An 18,414-nucleotide genomic window follows, 5' to 3' on the forward strand; every position below is an offset into this window, starting at 1 on the left:
CACACACACACACACTTTGCTTTAATTACAAAGCGTATGAGTGCAAGTTCATTAAGATTTAACTGCTCTTATTAAAATATTCTTAACCTCTGCAGCTCCGGCGCCGCCAACACACAGCATTGGTCAGGCCAATAAAAACACTCTGAACTGAACCAGACGAGAGAGAGAGAGAGAGGGCGAGAACTGTGGATCATTTTTATTCTCCTCTAGAGATGCACTGATATGGGAGCGGTGAGCCGATGGAGATATTCGATATCGTTAATTATAAATCTTAATAAACAGTAGGAACTGGGACTGAGCCCACCTGGATCAGCTTTAAGTTTGAGACGGGCAATAAACTGGAACTGATATTCAAAACCACTAATCCACGTAACCCTGTCACTCTGGATCAGTATTCTCTTAAATTGTTAATATTCTAATAATGTGTATTAGTGCTGATCAATAACTAAACATGTAACTCAAATGCTCCAGAAACATCCCCATGTTCTCCCCTACTCCCCATCTAGATGCTCCCAGTACAGAGAGGCTGAAGGCAAGACTCTAGGGGTTTAACAAGGAACTGCAGCATCCTGAGAACGACCTGATCGGCGCTCAGGATCAGTTAATTAGAGGAACATCAGCTGATCACAGACTGCATGTTTTGTCCGATACAATACATAGCCGATCAAATTTTCCATCTCTCCTCAAAAGCTGCAGCTGTAAGGAGAACGAGGCAGTCTGAGTAAACACAAGCTAGCATAGCGCAGCATTAGCCTACAACCCCATACCAGCAGCTGTAGTTTACTGTCCACACACACTTCCAGTGGCTGTGCACGCATGTGTGTGTGTGTGTATTTGCGCTTAAAGGACTTGTCAGGTCAGATCACATTAAGAAAGGCACAAAAAGCCACTGGCCAAGACCTTCATAGTGGCCTCAACCCCCCCTGACATCACCACTGAAGTGCTGGAAGGTGGCGTGGGTGGAGACAGTGCTGCAGAAACACCTGAAGAAACACAACCCCTCTCTTCATCAAACCACCACAAACGTACACGCCCTCCAGAACCAGGCTGGTGAAACTCACTAACGGCTTTTCTGGGTTTAAACCAGAGCTGAACCGCAGCAGAACCCTGAGAGAGGAGCAGCTACCGCTAGAGCAGCACAGTCACACCATACATGTCCTGATACGGGGGCTACGATTCAGTACACTGTGACCCCACAGAGAGAGGGGGGGGCTGGGGGGGCGGTAAGGATCTCTGGGACTCCCAGTCACTGATGGATGGCTGTGGAATCACAGGACATCAAACAGGTGACCACCTCAGACCACCAGACTTCTTTACCATCACAGCATCAGTGGTTCATGGAGCCTGACTGGGGGGGGGGGGCACCAACCTCTGTAGAAGACTACAGACGGGACCACACACACACACACACACACACACACACACACACACACACACACACACACACACACACGAGCAACGGTGACTCCCAGGTGACACCCAGCAGTAGGCTAGTCTGATCAGTGGGGATAACACCATATAATCAGTATTATTTAGCACCAAAAAAACCCCAAAGTGAGTGTACATCACACCAGAACCGGTCAGAACACAAACAAGAACCCTAAATCTGTATTCAAAATTATTTATTAATTTATTTACATAGTTAGGCAAAGTCCCACAGCTTCTACGGTTGCCATCAGTCAGAACACGCAGGTATAGAAGCAGACAGGTAATTATTACTGCATTTCTATAGAACCTCTGCTGATCTCCTCTCGCCCCATCTGCAGCTCCATCCCTCCCTCTCTCTGATGCAAATGAGAGGATTCTCCTCTGGCTTGTGTGTGTGTGTGTGTGTGTATGTGTGCGTGTGTGTGTGTGTGTGCGCGCGTGTTGACGCTGATTGGACATGACAGAGAGCAGGGGCCTGCTACACTGGGGGAAATTGCTCACTTTGAATACTGGAACCAGGCAGTAATTACAGCCAGAAGGGGACGCCACCATTTATGCACCAAAATACATCAGAAATAAAGAAAGAATGGAAGACAGAGAGACAGAGACACACACACACACACACAGAGAGAGAGAGAGAGAGAGAGAGAGAGAGAGAGAGACACTATTTTATTGTACTAGGACACAGCCTGTGTAAGAGGAACAGATGTTCCGTTTTGTTCCAACAGGATGAAGAACGTCTCATTGGGTTTAGAAGAGAAAGAAAACCGGTTCCACTCAAAAAGATCCAATTAGCTCTTCCTTCCTTTTCTAAACCCTGACTGTTGCGCCCCGGGTTGAGCCCAGATCTCACAATCCGAGGAGAAGCTTGAGAGCCATTGGCTCGGTCACCGAGGGTTGTTGGGTCAATTCCCAGTGACCTCACAGCCACCTGTGACCAAAAGTCCCAGAGAGCAAAACTGGCCTCGTTCTCCCTCTGAGTGGGTAGGATGCCCCTTAACTATCCATCACTTTCCACGAATGGAGGCTCTATTATCTACAGGTACACGCACACGCACTCCAGACCAGTCTCAGATATTTAAGACTACGGTACTCTGATCAGATCAGAGGCCAAAAATACTAAATCAATAAAACTGCATTAGGCTGAATTAGCAGAACAGCGTGCTGTGTGGCATTACGCATTATCATGCAAATAGAGTGTAATAATTAAAGATGTATTGCAGTACTGTGTCAGTTCTCAAAAACAGATCTGATTATTAATGAACAGTTTAGATGTAAAGATGGGTGTCAGACAGAGGATCAGTGTCGTACTTAAACCCAGGCCACTAGAGGGCAGTCTTCAGAACAGTAGATTATATTTATTTTTTATTTTAAGTATCTCGCTTTCCTAAAATCACCTTGCTTACAGTATTAATATAATCGCAATACACCAAATCATAACCCCGTATCGTTCTTGCCCGACTGGTAATGCGAGCTGTAAGCTGGTCCGAGACGTCACAGTGGCAGCAGCATTAGAACGAAGGGGTCCAGAGTGGGTGCATGTTCATGAAGGGTGGGGTAAATATGAGCACAACAGCTGCCTTCTGGAAAATTCCACGCACCAATACAGCCACATCAAACACCGCCTCCAGACACCCCCACCCCCACCCAAAACACACGTCTACAAGCGGCACCAGCCGAAACAGATGCTAACCATTTCTGCCCCAGTCTGAAAGGGCAAACCGAGAGCACTAAGGAAATCCTGGAGGAGAAACGCTTTCAGAACCACAAACCTCAGAGTTTCACTCTAAAAAACATTAAACTCCACTTTCCTGCAGGGGTTCGAGGACTGCAGACCAACTTAGAAAAAACACACACAGCAAACTGACGTTTAAAGACCTGCACACATCACAAAGCAGGGAAAACTATGCGTTACCATTACAAAATAAGTCAATACTTTCATGCAGTTCTAGAGATGGCCCGGTCCAGCTCAGCATCATTTGAGCTCTACTTGCTCAATAAAAGCTCTCTAACGAATTCATTCAGCTACTTTAGAAAAGGACTCAACATGAAGCTACGGGCACCATGCCTAACGCCGGGCAAGAGGGGTATAAATACTGAGCCTGAAGACCCTGCAGTCCCCGTACACTCCAGCATGGCTTTTCTTCCTTAGCCGATCCTATAAACGTGTCAGTCATTCCTTCCAACTTTAAGTAACTGGTGCAGATGGTTCTCGACTGGTCTCGCCTCAGGGCCCACATTTATCGCCGAGCCACGACCTAAAAGCAATTTTACATCCCAACCAGTCTAATCTGTTTCACAAACAAGCAGAAGCTCTAACGCTCAGGCCCTCCGCTCTGCCCTCACTGCAACATATTTAATACAGTTAGGGTCATGCTTGCGTTGAGGCCACGCTGAGAAACCCGTCCGAACTGCGGAGAGTGTTTATGGGAGGGTAATTTAATCTGGACTGTAGGCCGGAGTGTTACTGTTCAGCGTCAAGCTAATGACAGGACACAGGAAAGGCCAGACGCCATTCAAAATAACAGCAGAAAGTCTGTAAGCACAAGGCAGGTGTTTCCAATAAAGTGGCCAGTGAGCAGAAGCACACTGTAGGTGCAGTGTGGTTTAACAGACTGTTTATGAGTTTGTAAGTGGGGAGAGGAGGACACTCAGCATGTTCGGCTGAGGCTGCAGCAATCACCTCATTTATTTTTTCACAGAGAACACAGGCCAATATGTCCCTTTAACCCAAGGCTCAGTGTGTGTGTGTGTGTAGTGAGGGTAAGCTGTAAGGGAGGGCGATCTCAAAGTGAGGCCGCAGGGATGTAAAACAATACAAGGCCAAACAGCAGAGCAGAGGGCCAGCGGCCAAATATCAGACAGAGATGGACGACCGACTAATCCTACTGCAGCCCTCTCTCTCTCTCTGCTCCTCTGACAAGGGCTGGGCATCACGAGCATTATAACTGTTTAAATATCCTCACTGTTAAACAAAACAGCGCTGAACAGTTCAGGAAAAGCATCCTGCTGCAACCAACACTGCGATTTCACTCTAAATGATTTTCTATGAATTAAGAAATGTGTTTTTATAGAGCCTTCTGAAACATGCAGCAGCTCAGTGCTCCAATTTCCTGGACTGCACTCCGATTTAGATGGCCGGACACACACTAGAATCATTGTGGAGGCAGAGAGGACGGGAAGGGGAACAGAGGTCAAAATCCAGCTTAATTCCCTGAGGAGCGGAGGTCAAAGGACCACAGTGGAACCACGTTCCTCCCTCTGTGTGAGCTGAAGCCCTGTGGGGCGACATGTCCTTGTTGCTGGACAGCACAGGATATGTCTGTTTTTTGATACTGCAAAAACAGCCCCTTTAAACTCCGCCTACAGCACTTAAGTCCCGCCCCTTCAGACTACAGCAGTTTGGCCCCATTTACAGTGTACAGTAAATGGACCAGGAATACCTAGACTCCATAGCATGCTTTGGGTTGAACACGTGCACAGCTTCTCAGAGGAAGACCGGTGTTCAGACTGGTAATGCGATGCACGCCGCCGTCGCGCAGCAGTGACCTCTCACACCACGAGGGGTCTGTAATCCTTCACGAGGGGTCCTTCACTACCTTGTGGAATTCAGTGATGTGGATTTCCGCACGTAGGGGAGAGGGAACAGGGCAGTTTCAGACAGAACGTCTGTCTCACTTCAAGCTGAGTGGGGCTTAGAGTCACATTAAAGAGTGTGTTTTACTGCCCATTATCACCAAAATGCAGCGGAGAAGATCAAAAGAAGCAAGAAGATCAAAAGGAGAATTTGGAAAAAAAGAAAAAAAACAAACAAACAAAATGACAGGAAATTAAAGGTGCGAGACTTGCTGAGCGATATTACGTACAAACGTCCTCCTGAACCAATCACTAGTACAGCAGGCCCTGAGGTTAAAGGTCAAACTGAGTGTGAGGAGTCCTGACCCATGTGGCAAATAAAATCAGTAACAACTTCAGACAAACCACTGGAGCCCACCGAAACCACTGGAGCCCACCGAAACCACTGGAGCCCACCGAAACCACTGGAGCCCACCGAAGAGGAGGTTTGTTGCTGTGAACTGTGCTACAGACTAACACACAGGGATTTAACCGCGGATGAAGTGACTGCATCCAACTGACCGGCTCTACGTGTCGTTCACAGATTGCAAACCACTCTTGGCCGTGCGGGTCCCACCACCCCGCAGTACATGTTCTAGCTACGTGCCCTAAAAATACTCCCATGTCAGTTCTAGGAAAGCGTAAACCTGAGCTGAAAGAGCTCTGAGCTGATCGGCTTCAGGATGAAGCTCACGCTCTGCCACAACCGGCAGATTAGGAAACTAAATTTGAGAAAATCTCTGGTGAGAAATTCTCCAAACGGCAGCGTGACGAGTCTCCTAATGACACTTCTGAAAGCCGGAGAGACGGAAATACGAAACATCTGCGCAAACAATCCACAGTCAGAAATGAAAGCAAATCCGCTGAAGATGTCTCGACCGTCCCACGAAAAGCTGGAGATGTGCGAGAGTGCGTGTGGTGTCGCTTTAACCGGATTTGATGAATCAGTGGGTATTCAGGAGAAGCTGGAACTCATTTGAGATGCTCAATTGGAGTCATTTCGCTTCAAAAGCCCCAGTAATAACCTGCAAATTAGGTGTGTGTGTGTGTGTGTGTGTGTGTGTGTGTGTGTGTGTGTGTGTGTGTGTGTGGCACAAGCATGGTTTAAGAACGTGCGAGACCACACCACCACAGATATGAGCGGATATCAGGACTGCAAATCTCTCAGAAACAGAAAACTCCTGTGGTCTGATTTAAGTCCATTCTGAATGGCACTACTGGTGTTCTACTCCATTATAAAGAGCTCAGGGACCTAAATGTACAATATTCCTCCTTTAAACACATGGTTCTCAAAATGGGGTTCGGGGAACCCTAAGGATCTGAGACATATAGACCTAAAGAAACAGATCAGAGCAGGGAGCAGGGAGAGGGGGAGGGATCACTGGGAAATTGATGGCAATACCATAGGTTGGAGTGGCCGAAGGTGAGGGAGAACAGGCAGGGCAGAGGGAGGGTAGGGACGAGCGGATGGCGAGAGGCTGAGTGGTGGAAGAGACCGTGACAAGTGGAAGGCAGAGGGTGGGGTAGGACAAGTGGTGGGGGGTTGGTATGACAGGTGGGGAGGCAAGAAGCTGAAAGAGTGGTGGGAGGGGCGGGTAAAGAGGTGGGAGGACCAGAGAAAACAGTGGTTAGGGTGGTAGGTGGGGTGGTGGGTGTGACAGGTGACAAATCAGAGAGTGGTGTTAGGAAGGAAGTACATGTAGGGGTGGTGCTACAAGCCCAACACCAATAAAAAAAAATTGGCTGCCCTTCAGCATCTCAAATAAGGTGACCCACTGGACCACATGCTCAATATGACTAAGATAATGAACTAACCAGGTAAAATTGCCTCAGACTTTAACGGAAGCGTTTGGGGACTGACACTGGTCAAACATCTGGCTTCTCAAACAGTAGAAACAGCAGCTGCAGCTACTGCACTCCAATCAGGACGGAAAAAAGGGAGGAAACTCCCCACCGCTTCCTTCAGTCGGACCGCCCTGTTCTTCCAGACGCCCGGCGCCTGAAACGCACGCAAGCATCAGAGAAGCGTGAAGAAAAGCACACAGGTGTGGAATTCCACAGGTGTCGAACAGCCCTCTCCGGTCTCTCACAGCTGGACGCTCCTCACTGAGGTTTTATGAAGGAAGGAACGAAGGCGCAGGTCCTGCAGCTTCTACCCACTCGTTTGGGTTAAACGTCCACAAAGTCTGTTTCTGCAATCATGAGCAAAGCGTTTCCAGCCTCGGCTCGGCGGCAGCGTGTGCATTACGGCCGCTGGACCAGAAGCCACTGTAGGAAAGTTTCTATCTTTGAGAGCTTCCACAGACTGTTTTTATTAGTGGGGCGGCGTAGCTACACAGGTCTGCGTTCCACGCCACCCTCCTGCTGCCTCGTGACTCCTCAGATGGTGATGTGTAACCTTGGAAAGTCAAAAGTTCAGACAGGATCCAAAGCAGTAACGGATGCATACACACCATAAATAATATCTAATGGTGATGAAGACGCTGCCTGATGCCTGAGACACGGTTCTACCAGAGTTCTGAGAAGAGTTCGGCTCTAGAACCTGCTTTTAGAACCAGATCATTAAAATGGTGGAGGGATACATGCTGCAGGGTGTAGTGCGGCTACAGAAAGTAGTCCCTAAAGAGAACTGCATTAGCTGAGATTCTCTATTCACTATTTTACCTTCATCATCATCATCATTCCATATAAAACTCAGAAGACTCGTGTAGCTGCACTGGTGGGTTTGGATAGGAGATAAATTATGGGCTGTATCTGTGTTGTTGTCATGGTGACGCCTGTTTCCATTCACCTCCACTGTAGAGAGATCAGAGTGGAGCAGTTTCTCTACAGTGGAGGTCAGATTCAGTTTTCCGACTCTGAGCTCAGCTCTCACTCTGAGATATGCAGTGAATTCTGGAAAATCCAGTTCCCCTTCAAATAAACTTGACACCTCCATGGACCTTACTTTCCTTTAATCAATCGGGGTGGCCATGTTTGTTTACTCTGTGCAGAACCTCCGGTGCGAGAGCAGATCCACTGCTGTAGAGAACAGCCACAGTGAGCAGAGTAACTGCTCAGTCAGGGAGGCACAGTAACAGGAGGAGAAATTCACCCGAACAGCAGAGCTGTGAACAGCAGGGCTGTGGGACGCCATATAACCATCAGACGCCTTCAACAAGAGGTCCTGCTCACTGCTCACGGTGTGCACTGAACGGCGGGAAGGTCACAGGAAATGACATTGTACCGGACTACGTCCCCCTCCCCCCCACTACCTGTCCTGCAGTGATGAGACGCAACCGAAGATAGAAAAGATCCGATTAGCCATTTCCTCTAAACTCTGCCACTGAGGCGTGGCGAGCACGGCAAGACATGTTATTTTAGAGAAACTGATGTGATGTAGTGAGAGAGCAAGACAATCTAATTACCCCAGAGAGAGAGAGAGAGAGAGAGAGAGAGAGAGAGAGAGAGAATAATGAAAAAGCAAAGGAGGGCAAAAGGAGAGGGCGAGAGAGGGATGAAAGAGGAAGGGAGAGCAAAGCGCGAAAAGAAGAAAATAGGAAGAGCGAGAGAGGATGATTGACAGTACAGATGGCGAGAGAGGAAGAGGAGGACTGAATGGAGGAAGATGGGTTCCTCTCAGCCATGGACGGAAGGAAAACATTTAGTCTGGAGGAGAAGAGCTCCGTTTCCATCCTGCTGTTTCAGAGAGAACCTAAAGGCCCTGCTGGAATTCCCATCTCTCCCCCAGTGGAGCTCCATCCAGTTCTTCCACAGACTTAAGCTGGGGAGTTGGGGATAAGGCGGGGAAGTGTTTAAACATCTGAATGCAATCAAATCCTCACAGCAATGCTCCTCCAGAATCTAGTAGAAAGTCTTCTTTGGATAGTAGAGACAGTTACTCCAACAGAAGCAGCATCAGCTCTTGAACACCCTTTATTTTAGAAGAAGCAGTAAATGAGCAGGTGTCCCAATACTTTTGTCCACATAGTGATTGGGGGGGGGGGGTCTGTAAGGCAGAGCAGCTCAGAACTGGTTCTGGATTTGTTAGTTTAGACTGGTTTTAGGAGGCTGTTTATTTTGAGACGGAAAATCTCAGCTGGGAATGTCATTACACTCACACTGTTTCTCTCTGCACAGCGTGACACACACACACACACACACACACACACACACATCCAGTGTTCCATGCATACACACCTATGTACCATACAATGACCTTTTGAGTGTGTGTGTGTGTGGTGTGAGAATACACCATCAGGGGGAAAACACATTTCACACTCTGCTGACCACCTCCTTCTCTCTCCCTCTCTGTTTCTCCTCCTCACCTTCCTCTCGCTCTACTATCCCCCCCCCCCACACACACACACACACACCTTTTCTCCTCCTCATTTCCCCGTCTTTATCATGCTCTCGCCTGTCCCTCTCCCTCCCGCCATCTTTCCTGGTCCTCTCTCTGAAGGACAGGCTGTATAACACTGCTCCAGACAGGCCGACTACATCTGGAAAAGGGGCTTTTCAGCACCAGCACCATCCTCAACACACACACACACACACACACACACACACACACACACACACACACACACACACACACACACACCAGGCTTCTCAGCCAAGCGCTCCGCTGTCCATCATGCGTCACAATAACAGCCAATCACTGCAAGAACTTTAAAAAAGGGGCGGGGATGTGAACTTGTGAACTGTGTGAGCCAGTGATGAGTGTGTATGTGAGGGAGTAAGCGTGTATGAGAGGGAGACTCACGTCGGGGTACTCCTTGACGGGGACGAAGAGTTTCTCCTGCAGGTGGACGATTGGGCCGTGCGGGTCTGGAAGCTCCAGCGGGTGTTTATCCACCAACCCGCTCACAGTGTCGTTGTACATGTCCTTACGCACTCTGTTTATCTCTGCAAACAAACAACAACAATAACAGGTCAGAGAGCGGCTCAGAGCGGGGAGACGGGGTCAACACAGCAGAACCTCAGACACATCAGAGGGAGAGCAAGTGGGGAGGAAAGAGGGAAAATCACAACAGGAAAAACTGGAGGAACAGGAGAGAGAGGAGGCAGCAGTGAGGAGGAGAGACCGGAGGGAAAGAGTAGACACAAGGAAGAGAGACTGAGAGAGAGCAAGAGAGTGATGTGAGAACGTGCAGTAAAAACTGACTGGACCACACACACACACACACACACACACACACACACACACACACACACAGCTGTAGGACGCCCCTCACACACAATGCCTCATTCATAACGTTAGGAGGGCAGATGAGCTCAGACTGCTGGGGCCAAAGAATTTAGCACAGGATGTTCAGTCAGTCACACATCACGCTGTAACTACAGCCCGTACAGAGCTTACACTGTAAACCCCACAGCCTGAACTCCCTGTGTGTGTGTGTGTGTGTGTGTGTGTGTGTGTGTGTGTGTGTGTGTGAAACCATTAAAAACTCTCAACATGTAAGAAATCTGTATCACCTTCCAAATAAATCACATACCACACCCCTAAACCCACGACACCTCCCCCAACACCCCCACAGCATGAGCAGAACCAGTCCTGCAGCTAGAAACAGAATCCAGTCCAGCCGCTCCTCCAGCCAAGCCAGACCACATTCCTACACTCCTCCTTATTCTGCAGAACCGCAGAGGAACGTTACGGAACACACTGCTGTGAAAGACTGACTCTCTGAACAAAAACACGCGCGCGCGCACACACACACACACACACACACACACACACACACACACACACACACACACACACACACACACACACACAAATGGCTCAGAGATGGTGCAACACAGCTGGAAAACATCTGTATTGTGAGCTGAGAGGATGTACACACCTGGAAAACCTCACACACAAATACACCCAAACAGACTGAGCGACTGAGCGCTCAATGTGGGAAGAGTAAATGTACACCTTCACCTGGTAAAAACAAACATTCAGTACACATTATTATTTAAATGGATCTGAAATGATAATTGTAAGATAGTTGATCTGCTCCAGAGAGTCCTATTCTATTGGCAGTACTTCTTCTCTACAGGGACTAGACAAGCTGTGTGTGTGCATTTACACATTTCTGTTTACACTGAGTGCAGCTAGTAGCTGAATGTGTTCATTAGAAAGGGTGTCCACAAACTTTTGACCTGAACACACTTTGAACTGAACACACAGCTGGATAAGGTCGCTGGATCTTGGTCATCACTACCAGAAAACAGCGCTGTGGCTCTAAACCCCTCCAGAACCAGCAAAGCTGCTCAGGCTAACAGCAATAATGAAGACAGAACAGACACTCCGCTTTTTTCAAACGTGTGAAATTAATTAGCCTCTAAAACACTGCGTCTCAGCAGGGAGCCAGCGCTGCCAGAACCAAGCACCGTTCCTACAACATCCCTCACTTCAGCTCTGCTGCACTGCAATCACAGACCAGCCTGTAGAGGTTTAAGAGAACGCTCAAATGTCCAAACAGGTCTCAAGAGAATGAGCTGACCTCCAAAAAATCCTGTATGAGGCATTTAAGGACTGGTGTCCACTACAGAGCATTTTAGCGCGCCCCCTGAGTGAGCGTGTGGATCATATGATTATAGAGCGCCCCCTACGCTTCCTGTAGCGTATTACAGTCTGTCAGAATGAGGCTGTGGATCATATGAACATTATAGAGCATTATAGAGCGCCCCCTACGCTTCCTGTAGTGTATTACAGTCTGTCAGAATGAGGCTGTGGATCATATGAACATTATAGAGCATTATAGAGCGCCCCCTACGCTTCCTGTAGCGTATTACAGTCTGTCAGAATGAGCGTGTGGATCATATGAACATTATAGAGCGCCCCCTACGCTTCCTGTAGTGTATTACAGTCTGTCAGAATGAGTGTGTGGATCATATGAACATTATAGAGCATTATAGAGCGCCCCCTACGCTTCCTGTAGCGTATTACAGTCTGTCAGAATGAGCGTGTGAATCATATGAACATTATAGAGCATTATAGAGCGTCCCCTACGCTTCCTGTAGTGTATTACAGTCTGTCAGAATGAGCGTGTGGATCATATGAACATTATAGAGCATTATAGAGCGCCCCCTACGCTTCCTGTAGTGTATTACAGTCTGTCAGAATGAGGCTGTGGATCATATGAACATTATAGAGCATTATAGAGCGCCCCCTACGCTTCCTGTAGTGTATTACAGTGTGTCAGAATGAGCGTGTGGATCATATGATCATTATAGAGCGCCCCCTACGCTTCCTGTAGTGTATTACAGTGTCAGAATGAGGGTGTGGATCATATGAACATTATAGAGCATTATAGAGCGCCCCCTACGCTTCCTGTAGTGTATTACAGTCTGTCAGAATGAGCGTGTGGATCATATGAACATTATAGAGCATTATAGAGCGCCCCCTACGCTTCCTGTAGTGTATTACAGTCTGTCAGAATGAGGCTGTGGATCATATGAACATTATAGAGCATTATAGAGCGCCCCCTACGCTTCCTGTAGCGTATTACAGTCTGTCAGAATGAGCGTGTGGATCATATGATCATTATAGAGCGCCCCCTACGCTTCCTGTAGTGTATTACAGTGTCAGAATGAGGGTGTGGATCATATGAACATTATAGAGCATTATAGAGCACCCCCTACGCTTCCTGTAGTGTATTACAGTCTGTCAGAATGAGCATGTGGATCATATGAACATTATAGAGCATTATAGAGCGCCCCCTACGCTTCCTGTAGTGTATTACAGTGTCAGAATGAGGGTGTGGATCATATGAACATTATAGAGCATTATAGAGCGCCCCCTACGCTTCCTGTAGTGTATTACAGTCTGTCAGAATGAGCGTGTGGATCATATGATCATTATAGAGCATTATAGAGCGCCCCCTACGCTTCCTGTAGTGTATTACAGTCTGTCAGAATGAGGCTGTGGATCATATGAACATTATAGAGCATTATAGAGCGCCCCCTACGCTTCCAGTAGTGTATTACAGTCTGTCAGAATGAGGCTGTGGATCATATGAACATTATAGAGCATTATAGAGCGCCCCCTACGCTTCCTGTAGTGTATTACAGTCTGTCAGAATGAGCGTGTGGATCATATGAACATTATAGAGCATTATAGAGCGCCCCCTACGCTTCCTGTAGTGTATTACAGTCTGTCAGAATGAGCGTGTGGATCATATGAACATTATAGAGCATTATAGAGCGCCCTCTACGCTTCCTGTAGTGTATTACAGTCTGTCAGAATGAGCGTGTGGATCATATGAACATTATAGATCATTATAGAGTGCCCCCTACGCTTCCTGTAGTGTATTACAGTCTGTCAGAATGAGCGTGTGGATCATATGAACATTATAGATCATTATAGAGCGTCCCCTACGCTTCCTGTAGTGTATTACAGTCTGTCAGGATGTGTTATTAGCTTTACAGAGCACTTTTTAAATGAAATCAGATGCAGCTTGCCTATGGTTTATATTCTGCCTCAACCTCTGGGGTGACCAACCAGAACACAGTAAATGTACCTTGAGATGACACTGCAGCAACTGACGCTGCTCTGCCAGATCTGAATGGGGGCTTTGCAAACACTGTACACACACACACACACACTTCAGCAACTCTGCTTGTCTGTACAGGTCAGCATTTGGAAGAGCAGGTGTTCGGAGTGTGTGTGTGTGTGTGATTAAAACTGAACAGTTATATCAGAGTAAAGACAAGGTTACTCCATGTAGAGCGTGTGCAGCAAAGACAGTCCTATGACGCTACTGTGTGGGAGTGTGTGTGTGTGTGTGTGTGTGTGTGTGTGTGTGTGTGTGTGTGAATTTAATCTTTCACTCAGGAAGACGGTGATGAGACAGACCATCTGCACTTCCCCCCCCCCCCCCCCACACACACACACACACACACACACACACACACACACACACACACACACACAATTATTTCACACCACGACACAGAGAGGGAGAGACACACAGAGTAATTGGGTGTTTCCCCCAAACTACTCCTAAGAAGCATCTAAAGGAGCAGTCATTTGTGACCGCACTACGGACATGACCTCTACAATCAATACATCTGAGCTGATCAGCCATAGAACAATCCGGTTGATTGAGATGATCAATGAGTCTGTATGTAATGTTAAGTGTTAGGTTTAATAAGTAGATATTCCCCCCCGCTTCATTCCTCAGTTACAGCCTTGTCTAAATGAGCTCTGGGTACCAGCTGTACCACCCAAACCGCCAACACTGCTACAAGCAGCCCATTAGCCAGCAGGTATGACTAGCTGATTAGAGTACGCTAATACTGCTGTACGAAAGCAGACGATTAGCGAGGATTAGCCAGACAGTGTAGGACACCTGAGCACCATCGATCCTCCAGCTAATTAAACACACCCTCAACACCGCTCTCACTCACACACACACACACACACACACACACACACACACACACACACACACACACACTTCTAATATGGTGTGCGTGATTACAGAAATGTGGTTAGGCATACAACACATAAGGACAAAAGTACTGGGACACCTATACGTTACGCACACAGGAGCTTTTCTACCATCCCGTTCTAACCCTCTAGGCATTAATATGGAGTTGGACCCTCTTTGCAGCTCCAACAGCAGCAGGTCTGGAGCTCTGCAGCAGCACCAACGTTCAGGTCAAGGTTTACTAACACAAATACAAACTGTGCACATGCATACAGTAATTCATATTCTCTCTCTCTCTCACACACATATTATATATATATATATATATATATATATATATATATATATATATATATATGTGTTAGTAAACCTTGTGCGACTGAAGGCCAGTGCAGATAAGATCCAGAAACACTTCATTAAATAAAGGAAGGGAAGGACAGACAGCAGAAAACCACGCTGCTGAAAATGAGGTTCTGCTGATGTGCACACTCCCCTGCTTTGAAGTGACGTACGCCGGCTATAACAAAGCTCCACACTCCAGACGGACCACTTTTCAGCTGAACGCCGCCGCGGCCACACACACACACACACACACACACACACACGTTAAGGCTTTGCTGCTTTAGAGAAATAAGAAAGGGATTTTTAAATAAATAAATAAAACCTGTAAGCATTCTCGAGATGCAGCGCTTATCGAGCCGCCGCAGCCTCGGCTTTATAATGTAAAGTCTTCTTTTCCTCCTCAGATCCCCCAAAACATCACCCCCACTGCATTCCACAAATTCACAACATCTACAGACCACCATCCACAGATTCATCAACCCTATTAACAGCAGCAGCCCCATCAGCAGGAACGTGAGGAGCCTAAACTGCTGTAGGCTGAACAGACGAGCCTGAAGTTAATGTTCAGCTCAGTCCCTTCAATAAATATAAAACAATTTAGTCAGTTTAGCACGATAAAGGCCCTTTAACCTAGACTCACACAACATATACTTTGACCAGGGGTGCATAAACATTGCATGGAGCTGCAGATATTCCAAAAGTGGGTGTATAAACTGTATAAAGAGAATAACTAGGGACTATAATAGAGGCAGGTGTCTGTGCAGGAAGCAAAACAGTCATCTGGAGGAATGTGAGCGAACTGGACAGTGCAGTGGGAGACAGGAAGCTGAGAAAACACAAGACATCTGCAGGATCCCCAAACTCCTCCTGTACTGGATAGAGCTCCTCCACCATCACTCCAGAGAACACAGCTCCTCCACTGCTCCACAGCTCCTCAATGCTGGGGGGCTTTATACCCCTCTAGTCCACGCCTGGCATTATTAGGCAGCATGGAGTCAATAGGGTCATGATGTTGATCTGCTCCAGAGTGTCCTATTCTATTGGCAGTACTTCTTCTCTACAGGATAATGACACCCTGCCCTCCTCTAAGAAAAGTGGAGCAGAACCACTTGGAAAATCTCAGCGCTTGAAAAGACTATTATTAAAATCACTGTTCAGGCTGATGAAGTTGGGGAGCCATTAGCCTGACCGCATTCACAGAATGCTAGCTCACCACCTGCTAGCCTTCACTCGTCATCTCTACCATTTTTGGGAGTTGGCATGAATAAGAAACTCAACACCAGGGCAGCTAACCATCAGAGGAGCCGGAACCTGCCAAACAGGACTCCTTATCATTCCCACACACACACACACACACACACACACACACACACCTAATAGTGTGTCTCCACTGTGCCACAGCGGAGGCTAAATATATCTGGACGGCTCATCACACACACTGATGTGGAACTGCTTTATGGAGCTGGGCAGCATCGGGAGGGGCAGTGAACTGGGCCAACAAAGCAGGGGCACTGCAGACAGCACAGCAGGGGTCCTCATGAGCATAAGTAACCATTACGTTGATTAAACAAACTCGCTAATTAGAGCCAGGATTGACCAAATTCAACGTCATGAAGTAAGGTTTCCCAGATCCAACACCGCAGCAACAGTTAAATGAACAGCTCAACTCAGACGCTGTGGTTCCGCTCCCTTCAGGACTGCCCGCCATGCTGATAAATCTGCAAGAGCCTCAGTGTCTCAGACCGCCTTCACTGAGCTTCCAGTGCAGAAGCAGAGCGGATTTCCCCCCGGACTCCCAGTTTGTCCAACAGTGAAAGTGCAGCTAATGGAAGTTCCTCTACAGCTCAGCTCCTTGGCTCATTACATGTGAACAGGATTAGCATAACTGACCACAAGCCACACCTTTACAGAACTCTGCTCTGCTTTCTATACAGACCCATAACGGCAAAACTAACTGGAGGCTTGAACGGTTCTTCAGACTTCCAGAAAACCATTTGGTACTTGGTTCTATACAGAACAGATATGGGTTTATTATGAATCAAAATGAGCATTTTGGTCATATGTACATTACAGAGCGCCCCCTACGCTTCCTGTAGTGTACTACAGTCAGTCAGAATGACCGCATGGATCATATGAACACTATAGAGCGCCCCCTACGCTTCCTGTAGGGCATTACTGCGTCAATGAGCAGAAAGTTTGTCTCGTAAGTTTAGGAGTTTCCGGACAGATCCTAATGTCAAACAATGGGCTTCACAACAAGCTCCTAAGCTAGTATGAATGCTGAGCATGCATCACGACTGCCTCAGCAGGAAACTCCATGCACACACAAGAACAGAGATAGAGGGAATAACAGGAAGCTGGCTCAGGATGTTTAGCAGAGTGTGATCGCAGAGAAAAAGAGGAAGCCTGTCTGTTTTGAGAGACAGCGCGAGAGAGAGTGACTCACTATGACATGGAAAAGATTTTGGCTTCTCTTTTTTTTTTCTCACACACACACACACACACACACACACACACACACACACACACACACACACACACACACACACACACACAAAGGCAGGAAAACAGCAGCCAGAGCAGGAAGGAAGGAACCGGTTACGAAATCTGCAAAACACAGATAAACCAATCATCTGCTTCCTCCTCCTGTAGCCACACCTCCTGTTCTGTCCCAACCCAAACAGCAACCGCTGGCTGCCCCACACGGATTCCACAGTCACACCGCTCTGTTTACTCCAAACACAAACAGGTCGTTATATGGAATCTCTGTAGTGCGGCGGAGCCGAGCTGCTCCTACAGGGCTCTGGAGAAGCAGAACAATACACTACCACTAACCACAATGCAGCGATTGCGACCAATCACAGCCAGGGGGAGGAGTTTCCAAATGTAAAAGCCAGCTAATAGGACCAATCAGAGCTGGCAGAGGTCTTGACATTATCTAAATGGACAGACAGAAGCCCTGTCATACTTTGCTTTTATGATAATCAACTACACATGCGCAAACACTGCAGATATGAATCAGTGCCAACTTCAACACACACACACACACACACACACACACACACACACACACACACACACACACACACACCTGTGTGCTGACTGCCTCTCCATCGCACAGTTGTGGAGCGTGTGAGCGGTCAGTGCGGTTGTAATGGCGGTGGTTGTGGTTAGAGCACCGACTACATTGTGGTCCGAACCCAAACAGCCCGGACTGAGGCGCACTACCGACGCCGCATTGTTCTGCTCTTCCTTTTCATCTCTCTGTACATGTTTGGGGAGGGGTGGGGGACATTCTGCAGGCTTTAATTAGCAGGAAACGAGGGCAACCACTGACTAGGACCGTTTACACCAGTGAGAAAATTAAAGTGTGCGTCAGTGGGAGTGTTTCACACGGCCTCTTCCAGCCACGCAGCGTAATTCAGCTCATAAGAGACGCCTGGGGGACAGAAGTGACGGACAACAACAAACTGCTTCTGTCCGTTACCGTGGCAATAACAGTCACACGGAAAACCAGTCTGAGCATGCTCAGTGCAGACCGTCCGCAGATGGGGGTATATTTACACAAGGACCCGCAGCTACACTGGAGGGAGAGCTATAGGACGGCCGATATGTAACTCAATTA

The 18,414-nt window shown here is 47.6% G+C and overlaps 1 protein-coding gene across 4 annotated transcripts in view; it reads right to left on the reverse strand.

Annotated features, from left to right (window-relative positions):
* Positions 1 to 18,414, reverse strand: part of qkia (QKI, KH domain containing, RNA binding a) — a 72,703-nt gene that overhangs the window by 41,604 nt on the left and 12,685 nt on the right. For all 4 annotated transcript variants that reach the window (XM_072690152.1, XM_072690149.1, XM_072690150.1 and 1 more), the window contains exon 2: positions 9,788 to 9,930. In XM_072690152.1, coding sequence (XP_072546253.1) covers positions 9,788 to 9,930 — 143 coding nt within the window. The remainder of the gene's footprint in view (positions 1 to 9,787; positions 9,931 to 18,414) is intronic.

This window comes from Salminus brasiliensis, chromosome 10, assembly GCF_030463535.1.
Source record: "Salminus brasiliensis chromosome 10, fSalBra1.hap2, whole genome shotgun sequence".
Taxonomy (NCBI): domain Eukaryota; kingdom Metazoa; phylum Chordata; class Actinopteri; order Characiformes; family Bryconidae; genus Salminus; species Salminus brasiliensis.